This window comes from Diaporthe batatas (assembly GCF_019321695.1).
Source record: "Diaporthe batatas strain CRI 302-4 chromosome Unknown Contig00019, whole genome shotgun sequence".
Classification (NCBI taxonomy): Eukaryota; Fungi; Ascomycota; class Sordariomycetes; order Diaporthales; family Diaporthaceae; genus Diaporthe; species Diaporthe batatas.
In genome coordinates this window covers 614400-639329 of record NW_025408566.1, presented here as the reverse complement: position 1 = coordinate 639329, position 24930 = coordinate 614400, and the positions used below count along the sequence as shown (strand labels likewise).

Below are 24930 nucleotides of genomic sequence, written 5' to 3'. Positions count from 1 at the left end.
GAGCCATTTCATTTAACCTTGTCTGATTAAGAGCATGCAAGTCGTCGCTGTAACGAGTAACCCAACCCCTTTTGCCCATTCAGGGGTCTTATCGACGCGACCCCACTTCTCCGAGTCTGGCGCATCTCAACGGTGCAACGTTAAGGTTAACAAGGGAGGGGAAGGGGCGATGCTCGCCACTGCGGGCAGATGGCTTGGGTGATTTCGAGATGGTCCATGTCACTCTGCTCTGCAGCTCTGCAGTCCTGCAGTGATAAGGTGAACCAAGCATCCTTTCCTCGTGTCAAGGTGCTGCGTCGCTGACTCCGGCCCGCAAGCAAGCCGTGCAAACCAGCCGACGCGTGAGAGCCAAACGAATAGTATTATCTAGGTATCGAGTATTGCCCTCGCTCACCACCCAGCATGGCTCGTCCAGGATGTTTGTGGCTCGCTGCCACCATTTTGTGTGGTCTGATTTCAACCGTCACATCACAGGATACGTGGTGCGGGAAGGTGTACAATGGGTAAGTCACTCTCACCACGGTGCCTCCATGGCTCCCTTGAGAATCGAGCGTTGAAACTGACTCTTCACATATCAGGTCGGCCATGATCATCCCTGGTGGCTTCATGACACAGCCAGAAGCAGCATCTAGTCCTCTGCTTGACGTTCAGATCGCCACTCGGCACAGCATCTACGTCGACAGCGAGACCACAGCGGACCTCATTGTCGATGCTGGCCTATCCCTCTACCACGGCGCCGTGTACTCCCCTCCCAGGCCTGCATCGGCCCCGGGAGGTGCGGCTGACAGCCTGCGTTTCACTGCCACGGTAGACGGCAACGTTCTCGTCACCGGGGAGGTGCCCGTCAACTCAACTGACAGCCTCTTCCCGTTCGACCTGACTGGGCTTACTTCAAGCACGTCGGCGTCTTACTCCATTGTTCTTACCGGAACCACGTCGAGCGGGGTCAACGTCACCGCGCAGACCGAGCTCTTCTACCTCCCTGAGAAGACCACCGGGAGTGTTGTCAAGGTCGACAGGCTGTATGGCTCGCTGCTGTACCGGAACGAAGCCTCGGGCGGCGTGTTCAAGCCCGTCTTCCCCTACGGGTACTACGGTAGCTATAGCGGGTACTTCAACGACACCGCCAACATCGCCGCCTTTGAGGCAGCAGGTTTCAACGCCGTCAACCCGGTTGCCGACTTTGCCGACTCTAACATGACGGACAGCATCGACGCCATGGACCGGGTCAACCTCCTCTTCCAGTACGACATGCGCAACTCGTTCCAGAACCTGACGTCTGTCGCGGAGCAGATCCCACTCGTAAAGGACCACCCCTCGCTGCTGACCTACTACACGGCCGACGAGCCAGACGGCTGGGGGTATACCTTCGAGTCGTCAGTAGACGCCTACAACCTGCTCGCGTCGCTGGACAAGTACCACCCGACGGCCCTCGTCCTGAACTGCCAGAACTACTACTTCAAGGAGTACACAGCCGGCGCCGACATCCTGATGGAAGACGCCTACCCGGTGGGGATCAATGCCACCTTCGCAGACAAGTGGGGCACCCCCTGCAACCTGACCTACGGCGACTGCGGGTGTGACAACTGCGTTGGCAGCCTGTTGGACGTGCCCTCGCGCATCGACGACTTCAACAAGTACGCCGCGTGGATCGGGGGCTCCGTGGCGACGCGGAAGCCCGTGTGGGCCGTGCCGCAGGCCTTCTCGGGCGAGGGCTACTGGGCGCGCGACCCGACCCCCGAGGAGACGTGGGTCATGGACCTGCTGGCGTTCAACCACGGCGCCATGGCCCGCCTGGCATGGATCTACCCGCCCTCGGACCTGCTCTCCAGCGCGACGGCGAAGCTCGCCAGCGTTGTCACGGTCGACCCCGTGGCGGGCTTCCTGACCGGTGCCAACCCCGTGCTGGTGGTGGACGGGCGGTCGGCGAAGGGGAGCCCAGATGTGGCTTACTGGGTGGCTGAGGATCAGAGCAAGGGGGTCTTGTTTGGCATCGTCAACCCGGAGAACTCGACTTCTGTGGCTCCTGTGCAGATCAACCTGCCGGAGGGGCTCAACGTGTCCAAGATTGCGTCGCAGCCGTGGGGCAGTGTGAGCTGGGACCTGCAGGGGTCGACCTTGGTAGCTGACGGAGGTCTGAAGGCACTTGATACCAGTTATGTGATACTTCAGTAGGGCCTACAGTAATATGCACCTGGTTCATATTTCTCGATAGCTGTCGACTCGAGGAGAGCTCGGATATGGCCAGCCGGTCCATGAGCCTGGGTTGATCTGGCAAGACTGTCATAACGCCGGGCGATGGATGAGACGGATAAAGGCATTTACGAGGTATGTAATGCTGCCCCAGGTCTGAAGGGCTGTATCAATTCCACCTGGGCAGTCACAAATAGCTCGAGGTCGCCTTTGCTTGACCAATGAGCTTACATGATGTGAAATTCGATGGCCCACACTCACACTCAGGTCTACCACCCCAGGCCACAGCATTCGAGTGTCACTGTTGGCATGTTGACGTCGGACGTATTTATCGTGACGACTCCATATATACGTATGTGCATCAATCGTCTGTGGTAGTTATGTGCTTGGCATGGATATTCACCACTATCGCAATGGCTTGCTCCCGACGACGCTCTTGGGCCACGGGAGAGGATCTCTCAATTTCCACGGCCGGGTATATCAAGACATATCAGCAATCTGGGCTCTGTCGTTCTTACATTGTTGCTCAAATTTGCAACCCTCAGACGCACGCCGTGCTCTCGCAGCTGAACTCATCAAGCCGGTGAACCACAAATGAGCCAAATTTCCATGTTGCCTTTTGACCACGCACACCTGGGCAATGAAACCCCCTGTGGTTTACGACAATCCGTGTATCAGGTTCTAGCGGCCGCAAGTACGGATACCTAGGTGCCCAGATGTGGAGTGCCGGGGTCGGTCCGCCGTCTAATAAACCTGCTAGACACCTGGGCAGCGTCACAGCCAAGGGGCGCGCACGTCCGCCGGAACCCCGCTCCAATTGCAGGAGGGTGTCGGTTGGCAGCTCTCACTTCCTTGTGTACACGAGTACAGGCACTCACTTACTTTGAGCGTCCTCTCAGCCCATATCCACACACACACCAGCTTTTGCCATGGCCTCACATCTACCCAACCCGGTGGTAGCACCCCCTCATGTCCACGAGCTGCTGGACCGGCTGCACGCCCGCTCGGCCGAGCAGGAGGCCAAGATCGACAGCGCCGTGTACAAGACGGCCGGGACGCCTGCCTTTGACGACCTCATGCGCGACAAGTTCGTCGCCCTGGACCAGGACAAGAGCCAGTTCGTGTACCAGGTGGCGCGCATGACTGGCGCCACCAGCGTCGTCGAGGCCGGCACGAGCTACGGCGTGAGCACCATCTACCTCGCGCTGGCCGTGGGGCAGAACGTCGCGGACGGCAGGCCGGGCCCCGGGAAGGTCATTGCTACCGAGAAGGAGCCGGAGAAGATCAAGCTCGCGAGGGCGCACTGGATGGAGGTCGGCCAGGAGGCTGAGCCCTATATTGAGCTGCGCGAGGGTGACCTGCTGCAGACCTTGGGCAAGGACTTGCCAGACGTTGACCTGCTTCTGCTTGATAGTAAGTGCATCTCCCTGGGTGCAAGTCCTCGATATGTCTCGCTGACCACCGCAAAGTATGGGCACCGCTGGCCCTCCCTACCTTAAAGCTCGTCCAGCCGAAGTTGAGGCCAGGGGCTGTGGTCATTGTCGATAACACAATATCCGGAGAGGAGCGATACAAGGATCTGTTACAGCACCTGAGAGATCCAGAAAGTGGTTTCAGTAACGTGACTGTCCCATATCACAACGGACTGGATGTCTCGGTTTACCATCCCAAGAAGTCTGCGTAGACTGAGTTGCCCAGGCGGGGTGATTCATGATACGGCTTTGTGGAAGTCCCAGGAGGCATCTGAAACTTGTTCAAAAGCGTATCAATAGATTTCTGGCCTGCCAATCATATTACTGTATCACGTATTCCACCAACTGGTTTCGCTTCTACTCCGCATACGCCCGAAGACATATATGGCGCAGTGATACAGTGTGGTAAACGCTCGAGATCCAGCGGTTAAAAATCATACAGGCTCAGACATTGACAGCATGGCATGTTCAAGACCAGGCAGTGTAGATCGTGCACAAGAGATTGAATGGTCCGCGTGTCATTTCGCGTGTCATGTAGTTGGTATGAAAAATTCAAAATTAGCTGCACTTCACTGTGCCCTGCATGCATTGTGTCTGAAATACAGTTGAAGTGCTGAATTGTTGGTACAAAGCCTTCACCACGTCATTCTTCAACATAGCAAAGTGACCCTTCTAAGCGCAACCCTCAATCAACTAGGCAATCGCATCATATGCTCACTCAACAATTCTCCGCATGTCAGCAAGCTCACATCTACTAGGGGAGAGGTGTTGACATGACTAGAACATAGGAAGTAACTAGATACTATTGAATACTTCTATAAGCATTTCCTACTACTAGTATATGGTTGTAGTGTTGCTTCTATTCCGTATATGTCCAAGGACATACATAGTGCCTACATACAGTGCTACTACTAGTGTACCTTTATATATTTTTTTACATCTTTTATATCATTAATATTTTATATTACATAAGCTTAGATTTTTAAAATATCTTTAAAAGTATTACACCTATTATAGATCTAAGCACGGATACCCTTCTAGAGTCTTTATAACTATAATTAAATGTGCTAGCTGTTGCGCCACACCCTTATTATAAGTAAGGGGCACATGAGACGGTAGGAATTCCGTTAACTGCCGGCACAACAGACCGCTCGGCTAAAAGACTATAATAACTAATTTAATAATTTATAACCCTAGTAGTTTATAAGCCCATACCTTCACAATATAAATAATATAAATATTAAAAAGATCGGAGATTTATAGGGCGAAAAATAAAAAGTATAAGGTAAGATATACCCCTAATATACTAACCTTAATCTACACTATTAATACACTATATATAACCGAAATTTACACTTATTTACTATATACTTCCTTATTAATTCTTAATTCCTTACCCTCTTATTATCGCTTCTAGTTTAGTGTTTTATTACTTTATTCCTCTTTGTCACCTAGGGCGCTCTAACGAGTACCTAAGCACTACAATCCACCTAGGTCTCCTTCTTATTACTAATAAGGTCCTCTACAGTTAGGTTAACCTGTAGTAGCTAGTTAATAGTCCTACAAGCCCTTGTATGGGGCTTCTTGGCTACTGGCCTAGGTATTGTTGGGTGGGTGAAGGAGGATTGGTAGGTCTATAGGTTAGGGTGTAAAAGGTATTTGGTTGGGGTGGTGTGGGTGGTGTGGTGAGGTTGAATAAAGCCCTCTAATTAGCTAGTGGTACTTCTTGCTCTGTACCCTCTGTTTTTCGCCCTGCAAATCTCTGATCTTATATTAAAACAGTATTTAAAGACATCCTAACTAGTGCATATACACTCCCCCACAATCCTTATATACCACAAATGTTTAAAAATGAAAAAAAAATATGGCTGATATGAGGACGGCCTGACCTATTCATTTGTTAGTATTAGACGCATTATAATGAGGATAGAAGGATTTCTCGCACTTGAACAGACAACCTTCTGGATTCTCCAGAGCTGGAATCAGACGCGCTACCGTTGCGCCACGTCCCCGATTACTAATACTTGGTGCGTTGGGGGACTGATGCTAAATTATAATCTATGTAATTTCACTTCTATTCTATATACATCTAAGGACATACATAGCACCTTTATATAATAGTAAGTACTTAAGACTTAGTACTTAAAAAGAATATATTTTAAAAATTAATTAATTATTCTTTAATTAATTAATATTTTCTTTTAATATTTTATAAATAAATAAACTAATAAATATATTTATTTTATTTATATTATATTTAAATAATTATAAATACTTTTTTATAATATTATTATTAAAATTATATACCTCTCCCTACTAAATATACAGCATAAGTTTTTAGTTGCCATCGAAGTGTGTATACACAACCCTGCCAGATAAAGAGTTACAATAGCTTCCGCTCCTCCGAGTATCAATCCGTGGCCAAATTCTACACAGCAGGTCCGTTGGCAAGGGAAAACTAAGATATGCGGGCCCTGCTTCTCAAGGGATCAGATGGCCCAGACAGTTACTACGAACTTTCGCGTTTTTGCTTAAGTTCAAAAGTCCTTGTTTCAAGCCCTTTCATACATATGAGAATGTGGGCAAACTAGCATCGTGCAATCCGATTTTATCGGCATTGCTGTCACCCAAAAAATGCTGCGACGCGTTGCGAAGGATTCGACGCATTTAGGGGTCAGAGATGCGCACCGGAACAACGGGGCCGTATGGGATAATCTCCTACCAGACAACCTCATAGAGGATAACCATGTAGGATGAGTGGTTTAGTATTGAACTGAGTACTTTAATATTCGAGTTATCTTACTTTTTGTTTGAGCCTTATTAGCCATTCTGCTTAGTTGGCCTTGTACAGGTGTACCCTGTGTTTGTACAAGTGCAAATCTCTGAACCACCTTTATGGCGAGACCGTCATCTGGGTAGACGCCGATGGTCCGCAGCCAACAGATGTGTGCTCAAGGGCGCTGTCTCGCATTCTCTGCATGAATCATCTTGAAGCTGTCGAGGTCTCAACGCCGGTTTTGAGGATTAGCCCGATTACCTAGAGCGCCAACCATCTGGCAAGCCTTTTCTAGGACAGCGGGCTCCTGTGGCAGCTCACTCTTACGGGGTACAACAGAAGCGAAGGACTACGAGAAGATTGGAAAGGACGGGCTCGGATATACACGATGCGAGAAGGCTGCACATGTGCGCAACATCTAACTGCATCTTTCTCACTATCACTGGGCTTTTATGGAGCTTGTGAACTTGAGATGAACCTCCAGCAGGAGAGGTACTTGAAGACTAACCTAAATCTCTATTGCTATACTTTGAAATCAGACCTATACGGAGGTCTTGTATCCCGGATGCCCACGGGACTATTGTTTTGCTTTCTGGATACTGAACAAAAATCGATGACTGATTGCATTTGGTCTCAACATCCATGATTTACCATACAAAATTGTCATCCTAGATTCAAGCAGTCAATTTTAGCATCGTCATGGTTCTATGGTTTGCATGTAGACATTGGGAACACAAGCTTTGCCCCGGTGCCCTATGGTTACAGCATCTACAGTGGGCTGCGTGTGGTACAAATCCCTGTGGGACACTCGGTCAGCCTTATATGTAGGCAATAGCTTTTATTGGAGAAAGTCTAGTATTAAATTGTTTTGTTCAAAACTTCCTACAGATCAACACAAAAGGTTAATAGTAAGCTATGAAATATTCCGCACGCAATGCTTGTGAAACATGGCAGCATTGCGGCAATGATACATGTGAAATTATTCTGTTCGAAGCTGGCTCGTCAGTCTTGTATCGGCCTTGTGAGCCGCACGAGCTGGTGGCTGAGTAAGGAATTCATGTTGAAACCTGGCTGCAACACTCGGAAACGGGCACGTCAGGTCATTACTGGTGACGTAAATATCAGTGGCAACATGGCACATGTTAGTAATATAGTTTGACACTTTTCTGCACCGCTGCGGGTAGGTAGGTGCAGATAATACGCTTCACATTTCACTTGACAGTTCACAAATATCTCAAGTCTTCTCAGACCAACGTCCACCAAGTGAGCATTAAATAGGGGCTAAGCTTGATGTCATTCACCAGCAGGCAACCAGATACGTGCCACATTCGAAGACTCGATGTCATTGCAGCACCCTACCATCGATCCATGTGAGCATTTGCTCAACACCACCCAACCACATTCGTGGTTTCTGAACTTCAGGCTTGAGTTAAATTTAAACCAGTTTGATGAACTCTTCGGTCATTTCATTCCAAAAGGTCTGGCCCAGGTCGAGCTGCCTATTTGTTGCTTTCTGCACGTATTTCCGGAGAACCTCTGGCGGTAAAGACGGGTAACTCCTCTTGACCACGAGTACTGCAACCATGATGACAGCGGGTCGATCATGCTTGTCGCGCATTCTGTAGATGTCTCCCAGCCTCTGGAGAACTTGGCGAACTGCCGGCGTTGAGTCCAAGGTCACCCTTCCAGTGAAATGTTCCCAGATACTGGGGCTGCCTCCCTTCCATCCATGAATATGACGAAAACTTGTTGTGAATGCCTTGACCTTTTGGAAGAGTTTATAGGGTTCATCAGGAAGTTTCTCTGCTGAGACAACGAGAATGTCGGCAAGAATGTGCTCAGAGACGCATGACCCCAGAAGCACAAGACAGTGTGCAGCGGCAGCGATTTCTTGCTGTTCTAGGCTGTTCCTGGGGGCTGGAGCAGAAGGGGGCCCTGAAACATCAATGAAGCCCAACAGCGAGTTGTACTTCAGAAGATTCCTGAATTTCCACTCCCAGACCTCGAAATCAGAGTCATAATCTAGCCTTGGGAGGGGCAGCGGGATGGGACGCCTTGGTGGGTCCCTGTCTGCGTACCATTCACGCTCAAGTTGTGAGAAACGAGTGGTGGAGCTCATTTGAAGAGCCTGAAGCCTTCAGTTGAGTCGAGGTGATTTTCCTTGGAGGTTTTCTGACTTCTAGATGTGGATATGGATCTATCCCAGGCTGAACTAGCACCCTGGCGTTTATATGTCTAGCTTTTACTGCCGAAAGTGGGACAATCCATGTGTGACTGTCGGTGCTGTGAGATGACAATTCTGCGGGTTTGATGAGTTATACGCTGGCTGGGAGGGAGCTGTTGTGATGCTGGCAAAAGGATGAGTCGGGCGCCAACATGACCGTGAGTACCTAGGTATGCTGTTGGACCAGGATTCTTCTCATTGTTTGCCGGTTGATTTCTGAAAGAGTTCAAACGTTGAGTAACGTCTGACTGAGCTTTTCTTCTTGAGCCACGGCTTCTGTAACCTCGCAAATTATTCACATTCGCTACCTGCATATGAGTAACTAAAATATGACCTGGGTCAACGTGCCACTGCACCATTCCGCACTCGGGCTGATCCACATGGCTTGCCGGCTATCATTTACACGTCTATTTCCTCTACTTCACAGGCGTCTATCCGTGTCTAAATTTCGGCGAGTCTTGTCTAAGCGCAGCGAACACAGTTGGCAGAGGGCATGACCTCGGGAACGACTGACTACAGGGCCAGCCCGGCTCACAGACGACTCTCCACCGCGACGGCCTCGCCCCCTGCCTCAAGCTCAGCTCTTGCCTGCTCGTTAAGCCTCTTCCACATGGCCTTCCTGAGCTCATGCCCGTCCATGAACAGCCGGAACCACCTCCTATCATACCTGGGCAGCCTCCTCCCCACCCCACCGGCGGGCTCCCCGGCAAGCTCCCTCACCGTCTCAAAATACTCTTCAAAGTCCGGGTGGATGGTGAGGAACCTGGGCCCTTCCCCCTTCTCCGCCACCCTCCCGGCCTCCCAGGCGCGCATCTCGGCCAGGCTGGGCAGCGTGCCCCTCCCGGCCAGCAGGCGCGCGGCGTAGACGGCCTGCCACTCGAAGATCTTGAACGTCAGGCCGGCGCCGACGCCCCCGACAAACAGCAGCGTGGGGTCCTCCTGCCACACGACGTGCTGGTACAGGCCCGGGACCCGGTTGTTGCGGACGGGGACCTGCGGGAGGAAGGGCAGGGTCCAGCTGTACCCCGTGCCGAAGATGAGGTGGTCGACGCCGCGGACCGCGGAGCCGTCGGCGAGGAAGACGGTGCGGGTCTCGGCGTCGACGCGTGCTATCGAGGGCTGCCTCTGTATGCGCGGGTGGTTGAAGGCCTCGTCGCCAAAGTAAGGGTTGAAGTTGTGGCCTATCACGACGGCGTGGACGGGGCCGTCTGTGGCTTTGCTCGAGGCCAGGTCGTATGCGATGTCGGCGGCTGACACGGAGGCGCCCACTGTCATCACACGCTGTTGGTCTCTTGTCAGCCTGTGCTCCAGCCATATGCCATATGGGCCCAGCTCGTCCCCCTGAGCCCGTGTGTGTCACTCACCTTCCCTCTGAAGCCGTCGCGGCCCCTGTACATCTTGCTGTGCAGCACGCTGCCCGGCCGCGACGACTCAAACTCGGCCAGCCCTTCGATGGGAGGTATCCACGGGACATTAAAGTGCCCCGACGCCACGACAACAGCATCGAATCTCTCGGCCCACCACTCATCCGCGCCGTCGCCGTCGCCCTCGCCCTCCCGCCGCAGCGTGACCTCCCACTCCCCGCCGACCTTGACCGCCCTCTCGACGGCAGTGTTGTACGACACGAGGTCCGCGTAGCCGTTGCGGCCCCACAGGCCCTCGACATAGCGCCGCAGGACCGTCCAGTGGCGGAACGGCGTGTCGGGGCCGTGCCTGGCAACGGACCACTCGCTCCGCTCGGCGGGGATGTCCTCGGCGCCGCCACCCGTGTAGCTCATGGCCACGTCGTCGACGTTGGTCTCGAGGTACGGGTAGATGGAGGACTCGGCGAAGCGGGGCTGGGCCGGCCGGGGAGCCCGAGCCGGGAGGGCCTCCGGGATGGGCACGGGCGGATCACCCTCGCGGCGGGCCAGCTCCGTGAGGTTTGTCAGGGGCGGCGGGGGTCTTGTGTCCCCTATCCTGTGCGAGTTGTGAGCGGTCATGGAACATGGTCAAGCAGAAGACGGGCTCCCTTCCCTGGGCTTACCAGCAGCCGCCGGGGCCTTCACGGCGCTCAAACACCTTTATCACGTCGAATGCCTTCTCCTGTGCCAAGGCGTCGACGGCGATGGCGCCAGCCGGGCCGGCGCCGATTACTGCCACTCGCTTGACGGGCATCTCGGCCACAGACTGCCGGTGTGTCTATGATCTCCAAGACTAGAACTATATATTGTGTGTCGAGCTGAGGTGGGCTACAGGTGAGGGATGCCAATGGCTGCTGTCATATCATCTCGGCCTGCTGTGAGCATCATCCACTATATAGTACGACTTTGTCAGACGGTTGTACTATGTATCTCCCACCCAGCAGTCCGGAAATATGAAATACGCAAAGTGGTTCCCACTGGATATGTGTCAGGACAAGGTGAGGTAGGCCATGTAAACCTTCATCCTTCGGCCGACCGGATGGTGTGAGATGGCGCCATCTGCTTAAGCCGGGATTAGCCAGTCTGCCGGTGCGCAATGGAGCACACCTATTGCTATGTGGATTGGTTTGTCCACCTGCACTGTTTATCAGTCTCTCTTTCCTTTTTTTTCCTTTTTTTTTCAACCTCATCGTTGCCTGTTGTCAATATTTGATATGCAATTTTGGTCAAGGGATATGACGATATGGTCTCGCTCAGATCATATGAAACGTGACGTGGGCGTCCAAGTAGATAGTCTGTCTACCAAGACCCTACGGTGTAGGGCCCACTGACGAACTCTGCATGGCATGGAAAAGCATATTGTTTGCAGCTCAAAAACACAGGGCCGCCCTTACAGCCTTATGGAGGCTGCTGGGTCGGCACTGACCACAACCGTCCAAGACATCAACCTTGAATTCTGGAAACCAGTGCCCATCATCCTGGCGCCTGCTATCATTGATGGAAGCCCATTTCTGCCCTGCTGATTCGTGATCTAGCCCATGTAATCCAAACGCCGGTCTATGCAGTATCATCAAGCCCTCACAACGCCATGCCAGCCAGCCAGCCAGCCTCTCCAAGCAGTTTGCCCGCACCGTGATGCCCCGCGGTTTGTCTCAGGCAAAATAACAGAGTTCGAACACAACCCTTCCTGCAGGCGCAGCATCATGAAGACGCCCCGTTCATCTTGACCATCTCATACTCGCCCGCGCCGTCTCTGCCCCTCCCCCGGCCCCTGCCTCTCGAAAACCCCTGCTCCTCATCGCCGTCCGCCGCCTGGCTGCTGCCCTCGCCTGCACCGCCGGCGGCGCTCCCATTCGCATTATTATTGTTGTTGCTGCTGCTGCCGTTGTTGCTGTTGTTATTTCTGCCAGCCCCGGAGGAGGCCCCCCCACCGCCACCAAAGAAGACGGGCCGTAGCTCCCTGTACTGGCACCCCCAGACGCCGAGGGAGACGCCGAGGGCGCTGGAGAGGGCCATGGCGACCCACCAGAAGACGTTGCGCGGGATCTGGCCGGCGTACAGGGACACGACGACGAGGTGGATAAAGTGGGTGGTGAGGCCGAAGTCGAGGACGAGCTTGGAGCGGATCACGATCATGACCATGGCGACGGCCCTGTGTGGGGCGGACGGAACGGGCAACATGTCAGCCAGCTCAGCAGAGGGAGGACCAGCCACCAGCCACCAGCCACCACCCACACCCGCCGGGGAATACTACTCACATGAACAAGCCCCCATCCAGTATCCACATGAAGGCGTTCAGCCAGCCCTGCGTCGTGTCCCCCCTGACTGCGGACCAGCCCAGCACCAGGTCGAGCGAGAACCCGCGCCCGGACACGAGGGCCGTGAAGAGCATCAGGACGAGGGCGGCGAAGTAGTAGAGGGCCTGCAGGGCGGCGATCTGGCCGAGGATGCGCAGCGGCGGCAGCTCCGTCAGGGCGCCCGAGCGCGGTGGTCTTCGTCTCCGCGCCATTTCCTTTTTGTGTTGGGGGGCGGGCTGCGACCCTCGTGGCAGGGTCTGTGGTGGTGGTGGTGGTGGTGGTGGTGGTGGTGTTGATGTTGTGGTCGGCACAGAAGAGGAGGAGGAGGAGGAGGAGGAGGAGGAGGAGGAGGAAGGGAGTGGTGCGCCGGAGGGGGCGTTCGTCGAGTCTCGTGGGCAGCTATATGCCTATCGGTTGTCGCAGGATGGCGGGTGGTCGCGTGTTGGTGTTGGCAACAAGGGTCGAGATCTTGAAGCTCTTTCTCAGAAGCGGTAAGGGAAGCAGGTTGGGGCGGCTGGATGATAGGGTATTCGGTACCTAGGCTAGGGGTGTGTGAGTGTGGTCGTCGCAATGACTCCTGTCCCTTGCTGCCCAGGTGGTTTCCCGTCCGCTAGGGACAGGTAGCCGAACCCTGCCTGCAGCTCTACCCCGGCAACCCGGAACACCACGGCAGTGCACCAAGCTCCCGGCACTGACGTACACTGCCCAGGCCCCTGGCCTGCACCCCTAGGCGAGGCCTGACCGCCCAAATAATTCTGCCACGGCGCCGCGAAGCTCTCGTGTGAGTGAGTGAGTGAGTGCGTGAGTGCATCATCCATCCATCCGTCCATTCAACACCAACCCGTACAGGGCCAATCTACCCCCACCCCCCTGCAGAACAAAAGGAAAATGGGCCTCACAGACTTCTGGAAGTCACCCACAGACAAGCGCGCCGACGAGGTCCGCAGCGGCGCCGTCGCCCCGACCCGCACGGAGCGCAGGAAGTGCTGGGAGAGCCGCGACGCCTACTTCGCATGCCTCGACCGCAACAGCATCCTCGACGCCATCAAGGACGACAAGGCCGCAGCTGCGCAGTGCGGCGGCCAGTCGGCCGCCTTCGAGAGGGACTGCGCCACCGAGTGGGTAAGCAACCAGCCTTCAGCCTTCAGCCTTCAGCCTTCATCAATATACCCTTCAACAACGTGGGCTTGGGACTGACCGCGCGGGGGGTGGCCGTTTGGCTTTCCTGCAGGTGACCTACTTCAAGAAGTGGCGGGTCGCAGAACACAACAAGAAGCAGAGGTTGGCCCAGCTGCAGGCCGAGGGCGCCCAGAGCGTCCAGATACAGACCGGGCCCGCCGGCTCATAAAAGGAAAATCCCAGCCTCGCAAGCTGCGTGTACATACCACACTGTATAAAGAGAAAGAAGATGGGCAAACACACCAAGGCATATATCACTTGGGACACCCAAGGGGGATTACAAGTCGCACTCTTTTACGAGTGGCCGTGGCGGGCGTTTAGGGGCGGGAGATCAAACTGTTTGTTTAATACCAGGAAACCATTCAACTCCAACCAATACCACTGACTCCCTTCACGTCAAGTGCAAACGAGTAGTCGTACAAGGCAAAAGGACAGAGGCTGCAAGGAGACCGACCTGAAGACCACCGGATCCGCCGCCGAGTCGTGGGCACAAAACACGCTTCCGGACGACCAGGCCAATGTTTCTCAATAGGCAGCAGCAGCATAGACAAGAGACAGAGCTCCAGTTCCGATGTTCATCCAATGTTAGTCTATGAGGTATCATTGAAGCTATATACAATGCCCCCAGCATGCAATAAGTCATCCAAAAACTTCCCCCTAGTCCCTTCAGTCAACTCATCTCCATGACCTCGGGGAGAGGCGGCGGTGAGGAACAGGGGATCAAGCCCATCCTGTATTTTGCTTTTCTCTTCCGGCGTGTTTTCATGACAATTGTGTAAAATCCCCCCCCCCCCAAAAAAAAAAAAGAGTGAGAAAGGGTGAGGGAAGGGCAAAAGGAGAAAAGTCCCGATTTAGTCTTCATTTTGAGATTTTTTGGCTGCTGGTGTTGTTGGTGTTGCTGAGGTTTGTTGTTTTATATCCATTCGTCGCGGGAGAGGGGTACCTGTCCACCTTTACTACCCTACTCGCTTCCACCCCAGAAGGGAGAAGAAACACCCCCAAACTTTCTTGTCTCTCCGCCTTCTCTTCCCATCTAAACCCGTCACACAAGAAACTCCGGTACAGAAACAGCAAACACCGTTTAAATTCGACCTGGCCAAATGAACGCAGGAACAAAGGAAAGGGAAAAAAGTGTAAATAAGCTGGATCGGTTCGACTGGGGTGGGCGTGTCAGTCGGAAGCCAAACCAAAAAAAAAAGAAGAAAAAAAGGTGGAGGAAGAAATGAAGCGATAGAAAGAAGACGAGAGATAAGCGGGTGGTCGTGTGGTCGAGAGTCAGGAGTGGGAAAGCTCAAGAAAAAAAGAGTATTGACAAGAAAGGTTTGATTCGATGCTTTCGATGCTGTGTAGTGGTATCATATCGTTCTTTGCGCGAATAAACAAAAATCAGCACCTTTCCCCAAGATGGGGAGAAGGGGTCCTGCTGCCTCGGATGTCTCTTCCTCATTATCGCCCCCTGCCTTGGCCGTTGCCACTTTGTCTTTGTCTCTTGTGGCCATGTGAAACCAGACCCTCGTTGTCTCCATCTCTGTCTGGCTGGCTCTTATCCTTTGCCGGGGTTTTCATTTACGCCGGCCCGTTGACGGCAGGCAGCGGGGGCAGGGCCTTATCCAAGCTGTCCCGGCTCATCTGCCCCTTGACGCCGCCCTTCTCGGAGAACTTTGATACTTGGCTCCCGCTTCTCGCCCGGCCCATCATCTCGTGCACGCCGATCCCGCTGTCGGCGCTCTCCGGCTTGGTGAGTCGCTTCCCGTGGCCAAATGCGCTGCCGTTGCCATTGCCTGCCATGCTGCCACTCGTCTTGGGCGGGGTTGGGGGCGCCCTGGACGGCTCACGCATGTTCGAAACCGCCGGGTTGCCCGATCCGGAAGGCGTCACTGGTCGGCCGTTCGGGCTGGCCATCCCGTTGCCTGATCTGTTTGCGCTGTGGTCATGCTCGCCGTTGGTGGAACCCTCGCTAGGCTCCTCCACAATGGGCAAGATTGCCTGGTTTGCTGTGTCATGGTTGTTTGAGATGGGGTTGCTGGTGCCCATCATTGAGGGAGCAGTAGCGGCCGCTATGGAGGGGAAGATGCCGCCGCTGGTCGTGCCAGTCGTCTTGATGACCCGCTCCGGGACTCCCTGCTCGGAATGGCCGTGCTTCTCCGCCTTGGACGCGACATGTTCAGCTCTCCGAATTGTCTCCTCCGCCTGAGGCGAGATGGCCCCGGAGCCGCGCCCCGGTGGCGGGGGAGGCTCGTGGGTTGGGGCGGCTGGGATGTTGTTACTACTTGACTTGCGGCCTGCACTGTTCCAGCTTGGCACACGCTGTTTTGACTTCTCGGCGGCTGCCACGGCCTCGGCATTCTGTCTCTCCTCGGCCTCCCGCTGTGCCTCCTCGGGAGACATGGTGATGCCGGTCATGAAGTTGAGGAATCGATCACCATACTGCTCTGGTGGCAAGGCTGAAATCTGCGTACGGTCGCTGGAGAGTCCTTTCCAGAAGTGTTCGATTTTTTTGATGACGCCATACTAGACCCAAGTTAGTGCTACCAAGTTCTCCCAGACAGGACATGGCCTTCCTTCTGGACTTACATGTGTCAAGCAATCGATCACTCCCAGGTAATAGATCTCTTCGCCGGGCGTGTTGTCTTCGTGGGTGGCGCGCATGCCGCCGTCGTCCGAGTAGAACAGCGAGTCAGACTTGGAATTGGCGACAGAGTCCTCCAGGACGTCGGGCATGCCAGACATGCTCTGTCCCATGGGCACCGGCCGTTCAGACTTGATCAGCTGCCGCATCTGGGCAGCACGGCGCTGGTTCTCGAGCTTGGAGGGCGTGCGCATCAGCACCTGATTGGGGTCCTCGGAGCCCTGGGCGCCGCCAGGGCTGAAGACCTGGAGGTTTTGAGCCCGCAGGTTCTCCTCGTTACCCTTGCGGGTGTCGTGCACGCCAATCAGGAGGGAGTAATCCATTATGTGAAGCTTCTGCATCAGCTTGACATCCTTCTGCAGCTGCTCCATGAAGAGCCGCTTCTTCTGGATGCCGAGTTCCAGGTGCCTCTGCCGCCTCAGCCAGTTCAGGTCCTTGAGCGTCGCGCGGGGGTTCTTCTCCAGGTCCTCCTCCTTGTAGTCTCTCCCAATAGTAGATCCTTTCAGGTCAAAGGTGGTGTGTATGTCCCGGTGTGGCGGGAACAGGTTGTTCATGACGACAAAGTGGATCTTCCTGCCCCAGGGCGTCTTGACCCGATGCAGGCCGTAAAACTGGGAGAGCAACGTGTTCGGGTTTTCGGTCACATGCTGGTAGTATTCCTTCAAAATCCTACGAAGAAACTTGTGCTCGCCATGGTGGATCGTCTTGATGATGAACCTGTAGTCCCTGGAGAAGTAGAAGAAGCTGCCGCTCTTTCCGGGTGACCCAAGCTCCGAGAGGATGTATTTTCCTGTCAGGGACATGAGGTAGTCGGCCGGGTCCAGGTGGAACAGCTGGCGCAGGTGTCGGAAAACCCAAGGCGCGTAGTCCTTAAACTTGAAGTCGTACTTTGCGGAGGGCACAAGCTCATTTCCGGTGCTGCAATTGCGGGACTGTTAGTGGCCGGGACATGGGATGCGGGTCTGTAAAGATGGCGAGGAGGGGGGGATGCTCCCGTGAGACTTACATATCGAATGTTGTTTTGGACTTAGCCTCAAAATCCGCGTCTGTCAACGGGCGATCCAGCTTGGCATTTGTGCGGGAAACGGCAACTCGGATGCCCGTCAGCATGTTGTAGGCCGTGACCCAGTTGGCATGCTTCTCGTCGACCTTGGTGCCGACCAGGACGCGGTCGTCATCCTCCTCTTCCTTCTTCTTCTTCTTGCTGGCCCTCTTCTGCCGGTATGCCTCTGCCCAGCGCATCGCGTCCTCGTCGGGGAAGGCCTCGTCGCGGGGGAAGTCGCTGTGCAATGAACGGGTGTTGCGCCTGACGAGGTTGATGGAGGCTCTCCTGGCACCGCTGGGGGCGGCATTGGTAGGCGAGAAGCGACCGCTGGTGACTGCAGTGTCTTGGCCGTCACGCGACCCGCGGGGCTGGCCGGGCCTGGGGACCTCTAGAGTGTGACGATGTTTCAGCCCTGGGTTTGCTGGGTGGAGATTGGGCGTGGATGAGTTGAGACTTGTGTTACCCGACATCTGGGCGGGAGAAGAGAAGCGCTGGGGGGGTGGAGGGTTGGGATCCAGGCTGGACCTCTGGTTTGCCGGGCTCGGGGATCGGATGCGGGAGCCCATGTCGCTGTTGGGGCCATTGAAGCTGCCGGCGGCGCCGTGTGCATCCCCCCTCTGGCCTTGGTGCATCGTCATGCCCGCCGGGGAGGGCTGGGCGGAGGTGGTGGTCGCAGAGGCCACTGATGTCCTTATCGAGGGCGGCTCCGCGTAGCTGTGGTACGAGGTGCGATCAGCTGTGCCGTTGGGCAGCTGTGGTCGGGGTGGAGCGGCTCGGTCTGGCGGAGAGACTGTGATGGGGGCAGGGCTGGACACGGGCGGCTTCTGGGGCCCGGCGGCGTGGGCGAAGCCATTCGTTGACGGCCAGTGGCAGTCCTCCCCGTCAATGGCTCCATTGTGGCCATTGGTTGTGCTCATAGTCGAGGTCCGGGTGTCGTTGCCGTTCATGTGGGTGGCGTCCGACGACTCGGAGATGTGTGTTGAGTGGGAGGAGCTGCCGTCAAAACTATCATTTGAGACGTGCGAAGAGTTGGCCGAGTGCGGGACGTGTCCATTGACCTTGATGTCAATGCTGGAGATGGCCTCGTGGTAGTGGCTGGGGCCGTTCAGATGGACGACTCCGGCGTTCTGGAAGTGGATTGGCGAGTTTTGGTCATTGAGGAACGATGGCATCTCGGAAGGAAAGAGAACAGAATACTAAATGAGCGATGATGGTCGGGAAAGCCGAGGGGGGGAGGACTGGGGAGGAGAGGTCGAAGGTCGATAGTCGAGGAACAGGCCAAGGGTGGTCGGGGGTCGGGGTCTGAAGCTGGTCCTGCCTTGGTCGAAAACCCACCCAAACAAGGGAGATGGTCCTGAGACTCTGTGCTCGCCCTACCCGAGGAGTCGATGAAAGGGTGGTGACGTCCTCAAGCAAGGCAAGGCGTGACGGTGATGATCGTGGAGTGTGGTTTTGGTGGTGTTTGCAAGGTGTGGTGGCAGCAGTAGTAGGAAGTGGTGGTGGTGGTGGTGGTGGTGGATTTGGGGAGCGAGTCGAGGAAGGATTTAGGGGATAACGAGACGGGCGAATCGCGTCGGCATTGCTTGTCAGGCAGTAGTAATCAATGGGGGGGCCGGGGGGGTGTGGTTTGCTGTGCTGATCTGAGTACGGGCCGGCTAGGATGGTGTGGTTGGTCCAAGGGGGCGGTCGCGTCTGGCACAGGCTGCTGTTTGTTGTATTGGCAAGCTTGGCTTGTCTGGAGGGGGCGGTCGGAAGGGTGAGGACAGGCCGTCGAGGTCGTCGATATGTAGGATGTGTGAGGATGAGGATGAGGGTGCAGGTAGTGCACGGCAATCAAGGCCAGAGAATTGAGTTCTGAAGGGGGGGACGTCGTCACTCTACTTCGAGATTGCGAGTTTTGCTGGGGCTGGAGCAGGAACTGGGCCTGGGACTGGGCCTGGGACTGGGCCTGGGGACTCGCGGAACTGGGCAGAATGCAACGTGCAGGCAGGCAGGCAGGCACAGGCAGGCAGGCAGGCAGGCACTGAGAGAGAGACACACAGACAGACAGACAGAGTCGAGAGAGGCTGGCAGGGCAGGGGGGGTTGGCGGACGGACAGAGAGACAAGAGAGGGAAAGGAGGTCCGGGTCGGGCTTTGGGGGGCACTAGGACTACCAGGGTATGGGGCTGGCTGGGCTGGCTGGGCGAGGGTGGGTAGCCGATCGGATTGGGCGGCTGAGCCACTGAGATGGGTCCCACCAGCTCCAATACAGCTGAAGTGCCCGTCCAGCCCGCCCAGCCCGTCCAGGGCTGCCAGCCCGTTCAAGCCGTCCTATTGTTAATAAATAACTCTGGCTCCCACGTTTTGCTGCGCGGGTAACAGACCCTGCCCGGGGCATCTCGGATAGGATACGACAGGGCCAATCATCCCACCAGACGCCCGAGGTGCCTGAGTGCTTGCAATCACGAGTGTACTGCAGCACAGCCTCTGACGGCCCGAGACCGAACTAACAATCAGGGACCTAGACAGATAATAATCAGATAGTTCAATCATATCGCGCGCGAATCACCAAAGCATGCTGATGTTCAAGACTAACTACGGAGTAGACAGACACTGCAATAAACTGACTCCTGTGCAACAAGAGCATGCACCTCGCCGTATCCACTGTTTCCTAGAATAACACCCTTGCAGATCCAACGACGCCAGCACGCGCAACCTCAGCAGACAGTCACGTACTGTGTAAACAAGGTTGGTGGAGTGGATGGATGAATGAATGTTCTGCGTCAGGGAAGACCAGAGAAACATCACCACCAATCAACCCACACCCGGTCGTTCGTCTCTGCCCCGACTTGCCCGACCAACAAGCATAATAAGCTGCTGCTACCTGGGCCAAAAACATGCAGGCAGACCTGTCACTGTCAGCCTGCCCAGCCTGCCCCAGTGCCACCCTGCTAGGGCTGCCAGGTACGGGGTACAGTACGGAGTACATACATAAATAGTGGGTAGTGCCACATACGGGCCCCCCTGTCGACGATCACCACCACCACCCCTAATCAATCTCCCAACGGTAATAATAAGCAGGTGAGAAAGCAGGTGAGAGGCGAGGAACCGAGAGAGAGGCCTGAGACCAGAAGGCCACATGTCAAACCGGGCGTGAATGAGGTCACAGCGTCGGATCATCCAGCCAGCCAGCCAGCCAGCCATCTGCCAGCCCTCCTCGCCCTCTCACCCTGAACTTCACTACATAAACAAAGAAAGAAAGAGAAGAAGAAGAAGAAGAAGAAGAAGAAAAAGACGACCTTGATCTGCACTTGAAACGACATGACAGCGAGCCATGTCCCAGGAAGGGGGTGACCCTTTCCACTTCCTACTCCTTTTCCTTTTGCCTTCCCTTCAATCCCGCAGTCGATCAGTCATTAGTCCACTCATGGGCTGGCTATATGGGACCCCTGTGAGGAGTATGCCTTTGAACGACCAAATACAGACGAGTATACACACAAACACTGTTGCCACAGTATCGACGCCCGCCTGATGTACGGGCACCACGCATAAGAACGCACCATAGCATATTATACTATGTAGCATGTTGGCAAAGCAAGCAAGACCCCCAAGACCCTGGCAGCGCATCCGCCTCACCAGCCCGAGTCCCGGCGCGGCGCACGCAACGGGTGCCAGCAGTGGGCAGCGAGGGTGGAAGCCCCACAATTCATCAAAGAGAGGGAAAAGGGGAGCAACGAGACAACAACCCAACAACCAGACAACCCAAATCTCGTGGCTCCGGGGACCCGCCCCCGCCAAGGCCACCAACGAGATGGGCAGTTGATCAAACCTGACAGGGACATCTTTAGTCACGCTTAATTACCCTGGTCGGGTCACGGAGCCGCGTGCCTTTATTTCCACGACGAAATAATAGTTGAGGCGGAGTAGAGAGTGAGTTGCGCGTGAGATTGCTTTGTGGTGTCAGGACTTGGATGGTAATTACCGTTCGGCCGTATCGAAAGTGCTGGGCTGCCTCTTCCTTCCCCCCCCGCCCCGGGCCCTCTTCTTTCAAATGAGATGACGGATGGGTCATTTGCTTCATTGGTGAATGCCACGTTCTGGAGCTGCAAATCCCTAGGCATGCCTGTGGTGTTGAAAGGTGATGAGCATCCCAGGTACATCGCCACCGTCCAGCCGGCATTGCGATGCCCACACGAGCCCGCTCAGAATACAGAATAGTCACACAACAACAACCTGTAAACCCCTTGCTTCCCACCCCTCCGTCGCCCGGAACGGAGTTGTCATCCTTGCCAACAAGCCACTGCCCGGTCAGAAGCACCGTTTTACCTAGGGTATCTATGCCCCGGCCACCACAGCCAGGCCGTCGTAGATCATCTTCTTAACCGCCCAGAACGTGCCACCCTGCTGCGGTGCCCCGGCGGCTGCCGGCACGCAGATGCTCTCCACCTCGATACGCCCCGTCGCGCTCTTCCTCACCGCGACCGCCCCGTCGATGAGCAGCGTGCCCTCGCCCCGGAACTCCGCCGTGTGGCCCGCCGTCTGCATCGCCCGCCGCAAGTCCGCGAGCCGCAAGTCGCCGACGTGTAGCGGCTGCGCCACCGACCGCGATGCCGACGCCATTGTTGTTGGCAGCACATCCAAAGTCGGCACCACTGGCACCGCCGGCACCAATGCTTTCCCGTCGGGCCCTTCTCCGGCTTCAGCCTCGCCCTCGGTCTTGAGCCGCTTGTGCGCCGCTTCTTCTTCTGCCGCCCCGGGCAGGTGCGGGTGTGTGTCGGCGTTGCCTTCCGCGCCCAGTAGCCGCGCCGTGACGGTGACGATCCCCAGGCCACGAACGTTTTGCCATTTGAGGCGTTTGACAAGTGGTTCGGCAAGTTTGACAACCCACGCATTCGTGTCTACACTGGCATCGACCGGCACGCCCACCCCTGGCGTCAGCACCTCGGCCGTCGTTGTGCCGTTGTCGGCGGTGGTGATCTCGGCGCCCAGGAGCTTTTTGCAGTCGGCCGCGAGAGCCATCGTCTCCTCCTCGCTGCCTGACACTAGGATGAGCTTCCGTGGCTCAATCAGAGGGATAAGCATGCTGAGGGATCGCTTGTCATGCAGGCCGCTGAAGTCAACGAACGCGATGCGGAGATTGATAGGGATGATCTCTTTCGTGACGACCAGTTTTGATGGGCCCAGGTTAGGCGCCTCTTCCTCTTCTCCGCCATCGAGCTCCTCGTCCACAGCTGTCGAACCCTCTGAAGGGGCGGTCATAGGCACGTCGTCAGATCCAGCTCTGTTCGGCTGTGGCCTCTTGTTGTTGGCGTTGGTCTTCTTGCCAAGGTCGTCCCACTTTCGCTTCTTGCCAATGCCCTCGGTTTCCTCCTTCTTCACAGCTCCTTGTTCCTGCCCGTCGTCCTCCCGCTCTTCTGCTTTGAGGAAGTCTTCTGGTCGTATAAGATCGCCAAACTCGTCGGCCCGTTTCCTTCGCACGGGAATGGGGAATATTCGCTCCCTGCCTCGCTTCCCACGTACATCGTAGTCATGTACGCCCGTCTTCTTGACCAGCACGTTGATACCCAGGTCTTCGTCCTTCAAAACCACCTTCTTCCGGCTTGCTTGTCCCATAGTCGTCGACACGTTCAGAGCTCTGCCTTGCTGTTCAGTCTCTGATTCTTCTGATTCCGTGGATGATTCGGATGAGGCATCGTCAACGCCATCCCCAACTGTCTCGAGGGCGGTTACTCCACCGGTCTGAAGTGTGGCCTGTAATTGCCTCTGTGTAGCAAGCCACTGCTGGTAAATTGTAAGATCGTTGCCTTCGAGAGGTACCCGTTGTGCCTCGGTGATCTCTAGCTCCCTCCCTCCCCCGTAAACCTGCTCAGCAGTCTCCCCGCTGCTCAGCTGTTCCGCCGCGACACCATCCCGACGCTCTTTCCACCACTCCCACAGAGTCCTGGATATCGACGGCGTGTCCAGTAGGCCGAGGTTTGGTTTCTCGGTAAGAACAACAAGGTTCTTCGGGTCCCGGGCAATGGATCTGAGGACATCTTTCGAGAAGCCCCATTCCATGCTCCGGTCGCTCGCGAGAACAACCATGCCCCGTGTCCAACCCTCCTCGGTCGACCTGCGAAGAAGACGCTCGACCTGTGTCTTCCGCTCCAGCAGTTTCAGGTGCTTAAAATCGAATGGGCCCGAGCTTTTACCCTTGTTTCCGTCACCATTGACGTTTTTGGAGCCGTCAGCGACGGCCTCGAACTCGCGCACGATGCTCTCATCCATCCACTCGAACATGCTCCTAGCATGGCGCAGGGTGCTGCTGATGTTCCTGGCTGCAAGATATAGATGGGCGCCACTAAGGCTGCCCGTGACATCCTTCCCCTTGGTCGCTTCCTCACGCCACGCGTGTTCCATGAGGTACGACAATTCAAGAACTCTGGCGCTGGAGTCGACCGGGATCAGGACCGTGCCGCCTTTGGCAACGCATGCGCGGATGTTATCAAGCAGTTGCTCGTCTCGTTTTGTGCGAGCCAGTGATGTTGGTGTTCTGCTACTGCATACAAGCGCGGTGGGCTTGCGCAGCTGCTCGATGACCTCGGCTCCTCCGTGCCCGCCTCCTAGCCACGCCGCGCCCGCAAACACGTTCTCTCGCGCCTGGTTCCAGTCGACAGCATAGACAATCGACTCCAATCCATGCTGAATGTGCCATATAGTGCCACCAAGCGTGTGTCCAGAGTTGTAGGCGGTAATGGTCAGGCCGTTGAGCGGGGGCGAGAAGGGAGACGGAAGGGGCTGGTGGGGTTGCGAGTATTTCAGGGGCTGGACGAGGGAGAAGTAACGGGCAATCTCTTCAGAGGTTGGGGCCTGGCGCAGGAAGTTGTCGTTGGGAGACGCTGGCTGGGTGTAGGCATACGAGGTCTCGGCAAGGGAGCCATGGTTGATAGTCGTGGCGGCTGCTGGAGTTGATGCGTACAAGTCCTGCAGCAGTGTTCTCCCGAGATCGATGACTGGCCTGGTGGCATAGACGGGGATCCGTGTGAACAGTGGAAAGTTCTTGCAGCAATGGGCAAAGGCCGCAAGGTGGGAGACCGTCGCGTGTGTAAGGAGGATCAAGGATAGCGTAGGGACTTGCCTGTGCCCATTTCCTGATTAGCGACGACAAGCGCGGGCAGCGGGAGGGATTGCGCCCGTGGAGGAGGGGAGCTCCGGCATACTTCTCGAGCTCCTTGAGCTTCTCGACGTCGAAGGACTCGTCCCAGCCGACGTCGATGAGGACCTTGACACCTCCGTCCAGCTCCAGCAACGACTGGGAGGTGGTGGACTCTGAGAGAGCCCCCTGGAGGGGGCAGAAGGTGAACATGGTCGCCCTGGTCAGGTACTATGTCGACATGCGCATCTTCTCCTACAATCTTCTGTTGCTTTGGATCGCGATAGGGAGATGCGGGCCGTTGGGACCCGTGGCGGGAAAACGGCGATCAGATCAAATGAACCTGACTCTGCTAGCCAGGCCTGATGGGCTTGGTAAGGACCGAAGAGTGTCGGAGAGTGTTTGTCGAAGAGTGTTGTTCAGGGAGTGTGTGCAGGGAAGATTTGGAGCTGGCTGTCCGATGCGTGCTGAGACACAAAGGACGAGAATCCCTGAATCCCTGACTGCAGAGACCTGACTCCAATTGACGTGCAGTGCTCCCCAGACTGCCAGAAAGTGATCAACACGAGGGGTGGTCCCGACCGGCAGGCAGTTCAAAT

General features: G+C 55.6%; 7 protein-coding genes across 7 annotated transcripts; 3 read left to right on the top strand and 4 right to left on the bottom strand.

The window, feature by feature from the left end:
* The first annotated feature begins 65 nt into the window (after positions 1-65).
* Positions 66-2223, top strand: KVR01_012497 (uncharacterized protein). The gene is made up of 3 exons (XM_044789779.1): positions 66-258; positions 322-503; positions 579-2223. The coding sequence occupies exons 2-3, from the start codon at positions 403-405 to the stop codon at positions 2173-2175; spliced, it is 1698 nt and encodes a 565-aa protein (XP_044638685.1). The 5' UTR covers positions 66-258; positions 322-402; the 3' UTR covers positions 2176-2223.
* Positions 2224-2871: 648 nt separating this feature from the next.
* On the top strand, positions 2872-3972 carry KVR01_012378 (uncharacterized protein). The gene is made up of 2 exons (XM_044785971.1): positions 2872-3606; positions 3663-3972. The coding sequence occupies exons 1-2, from the start codon at positions 3123-3125 to the stop codon at positions 3875-3877; spliced, it is 699 nt and encodes a 232-aa protein (XP_044638566.1). The 5' UTR covers positions 2872-3122; the 3' UTR covers positions 3878-3972.
* Positions 3973-8942: 4970 nt separating this feature from the next.
* On the bottom strand, positions 8943-11098 carry KVR01_012342 (uncharacterized protein). The gene is made up of 3 exons (XM_044788891.1): positions 10692-11098; positions 10030-10624; positions 8943-9946 (listed from the first exon to the last, which is right to left on the bottom strand). Exons 1-3 carry the CDS (start codon positions 10820-10822, stop codon positions 9197-9199), a joined length of 1476 nt encoding a protein of 491 aa, XP_044638530.1. The 5' UTR covers positions 10823-11098; the 3' UTR covers positions 8943-9196.
* A 228-nt stretch (positions 11099-11326) lies between these two features.
* KVR01_012404 (uncharacterized protein) lies at positions 11327-12681 on the bottom strand. Its single transcript, XM_044790168.1, has 2 exons — positions 12327-12681; positions 11327-12220 (listed from the first exon to the last, which is right to left on the bottom strand). Exons 1-2 carry the CDS (start codon positions 12575-12577, stop codon positions 11770-11772), a joined length of 702 nt encoding a protein of 233 aa, XP_044638592.1. The 5' UTR covers positions 12578-12681; the 3' UTR covers positions 11327-11769.
* A 13-nt stretch (positions 12682-12694) lies between these two features.
* On the bottom strand, positions 12695-18736 carry KVR01_012493 (1-phosphatidylinositol-4-phosphate 5-kinase). The gene is made up of 3 exons (XM_044788097.1): positions 17180-18736; positions 16119-17091; positions 12695-16055 (listed from the first exon to the last, which is right to left on the bottom strand). Exons 1-3 carry the CDS (start codon positions 18388-18390, stop codon positions 15111-15113), a joined length of 3129 nt encoding a protein of 1042 aa, XP_044638681.1. The 5' UTR covers positions 18391-18736; the 3' UTR covers positions 12695-15110.
* On the top strand, positions 13254-13713 carry KVR01_012516 (uncharacterized protein; the record flags this gene model as incomplete). The annotated part of the gene is made up of 2 exons (XM_044793277.1): positions 13254-13487; positions 13597-13713. 2 exons carry the CDS (start codon positions 13254-13256, stop codon positions 13711-13713), a joined length of 351 nt encoding a protein of 116 aa, XP_044638704.1.
* Positions 18737-20090: 1354 nt separating the features above from the next.
* On the bottom strand, positions 20091-24913 carry KVR01_012421 (cleavage polyadenylation factor subunit CFT2). The gene is made up of 2 exons (XM_044786855.1): positions 24399-24913; positions 20091-24316 (listed from the first exon to the last, which is right to left on the bottom strand). The coding sequence occupies exons 1-2, from the start codon at positions 24542-24544 to the stop codon at positions 21535-21537; spliced, it is 2928 nt and encodes a 975-aa protein (XP_044638609.1). The 5' UTR covers positions 24545-24913; the 3' UTR covers positions 20091-21534.
* Between the last annotated feature and the right edge of the window lie 17 nt (positions 24914-24930).

What these genes read in the sequence shown, in the direction of transcription:
- KVR01_012421 (XM_044786855.1), bottom strand. Translation starts at nt 24,544, where the DNA reads ATGTTCACCTTCTGCCCCCTCCAGGGGGCTCTCTCAGAGTCCACCACC. An exon ending in AAGCTCAAGGAGCTCGAGAA is followed by an intron (nt 24,317 to 24,398) that starts GTATGCCGGAGC and finishes AAATGGGCACAG; the next exon opens with GCAAGTCCCTACGCTATCCT.
- KVR01_012342 (XM_044788891.1), bottom strand. Translation starts at nt 10,822, where the DNA reads ATGCCCGTCAAGCGAGTGGCAGTAATCGGCGCCGGCCCGGCTGGCGCC. An exon ending in GAAGGCCCCGGCGGCTGCTG is followed by an intron (nt 10,625 to 10,691) that starts GTAAGCCCAGGG and finishes CAACTCGCACAG; the next exon opens with GATAGGGGACACAAGACCCC. An exon ending in GCGACGGCTTCAGAGGGAAG is followed by an intron (nt 9,947 to 10,029) that starts GTGAGTGACACA and finishes AGAGACCAACAG; the next exon opens with CGTGTGATGACAGTGGGCGC.
- KVR01_012378 (XM_044785971.1), top strand. Translation starts at nt 3,123, where the DNA reads ATGGCCTCACATCTACCCAACCCGGTGGTAGCACCCCCTCATGTCCAC. An exon ending in TGACCTGCTTCTGCTTGATA is followed by an intron (nt 3,607 to 3,662) that starts GTAAGTGCATCT and finishes ACCACCGCAAAG; the next exon opens with TATGGGCACCGCTGGCCCTC.
- KVR01_012497 (XM_044789779.1), top strand. Translation starts at nt 403, where the DNA reads ATGGCTCGTCCAGGATGTTTGTGGCTCGCTGCCACCATTTTGTGTGGT. An exon ending in TGCGGGAAGGTGTACAATGG is followed by an intron (nt 504 to 578) that starts GTAAGTCACTCT and finishes TTCACATATCAG; the next exon opens with GTCGGCCATGATCATCCCTG.
- KVR01_012493 (XM_044788097.1), bottom strand. Translation starts at nt 18,390, where the DNA reads ATGCCATCGTTCCTCAATGACCAAAACTCGCCAATCCACTTCCAGAAC. An exon ending in TCCAAAACAACATTCGATAT is followed by an intron (nt 17,092 to 17,179) that starts GTAAGTCTCACG and finishes CCGCAATTGCAG; the next exon opens with CACCGGAAATGAGCTTGTGC. An exon ending in TGATCGATTGCTTGACACAT is followed by an intron (nt 16,056 to 16,118) that starts GTAAGTCCAGAA and finishes ACTTGGGTCTAG; the next exon opens with TATGGCGTCATCAAAAAAAT.
- KVR01_012404 (XM_044790168.1), bottom strand. Translation starts at nt 12,577, where the DNA reads ATGGCGCGGAGACGAAGACCACCGCGCTCGGGCGCCCTGACGGAGCTG. An exon ending in CTGGATGGGGGCTTGTTCAT is followed by an intron (nt 12,221 to 12,326) that starts GTGAGTAGTATT and finishes CGCCCCACACAG; the next exon opens with GGCCGTCGCCATGGTCATGA.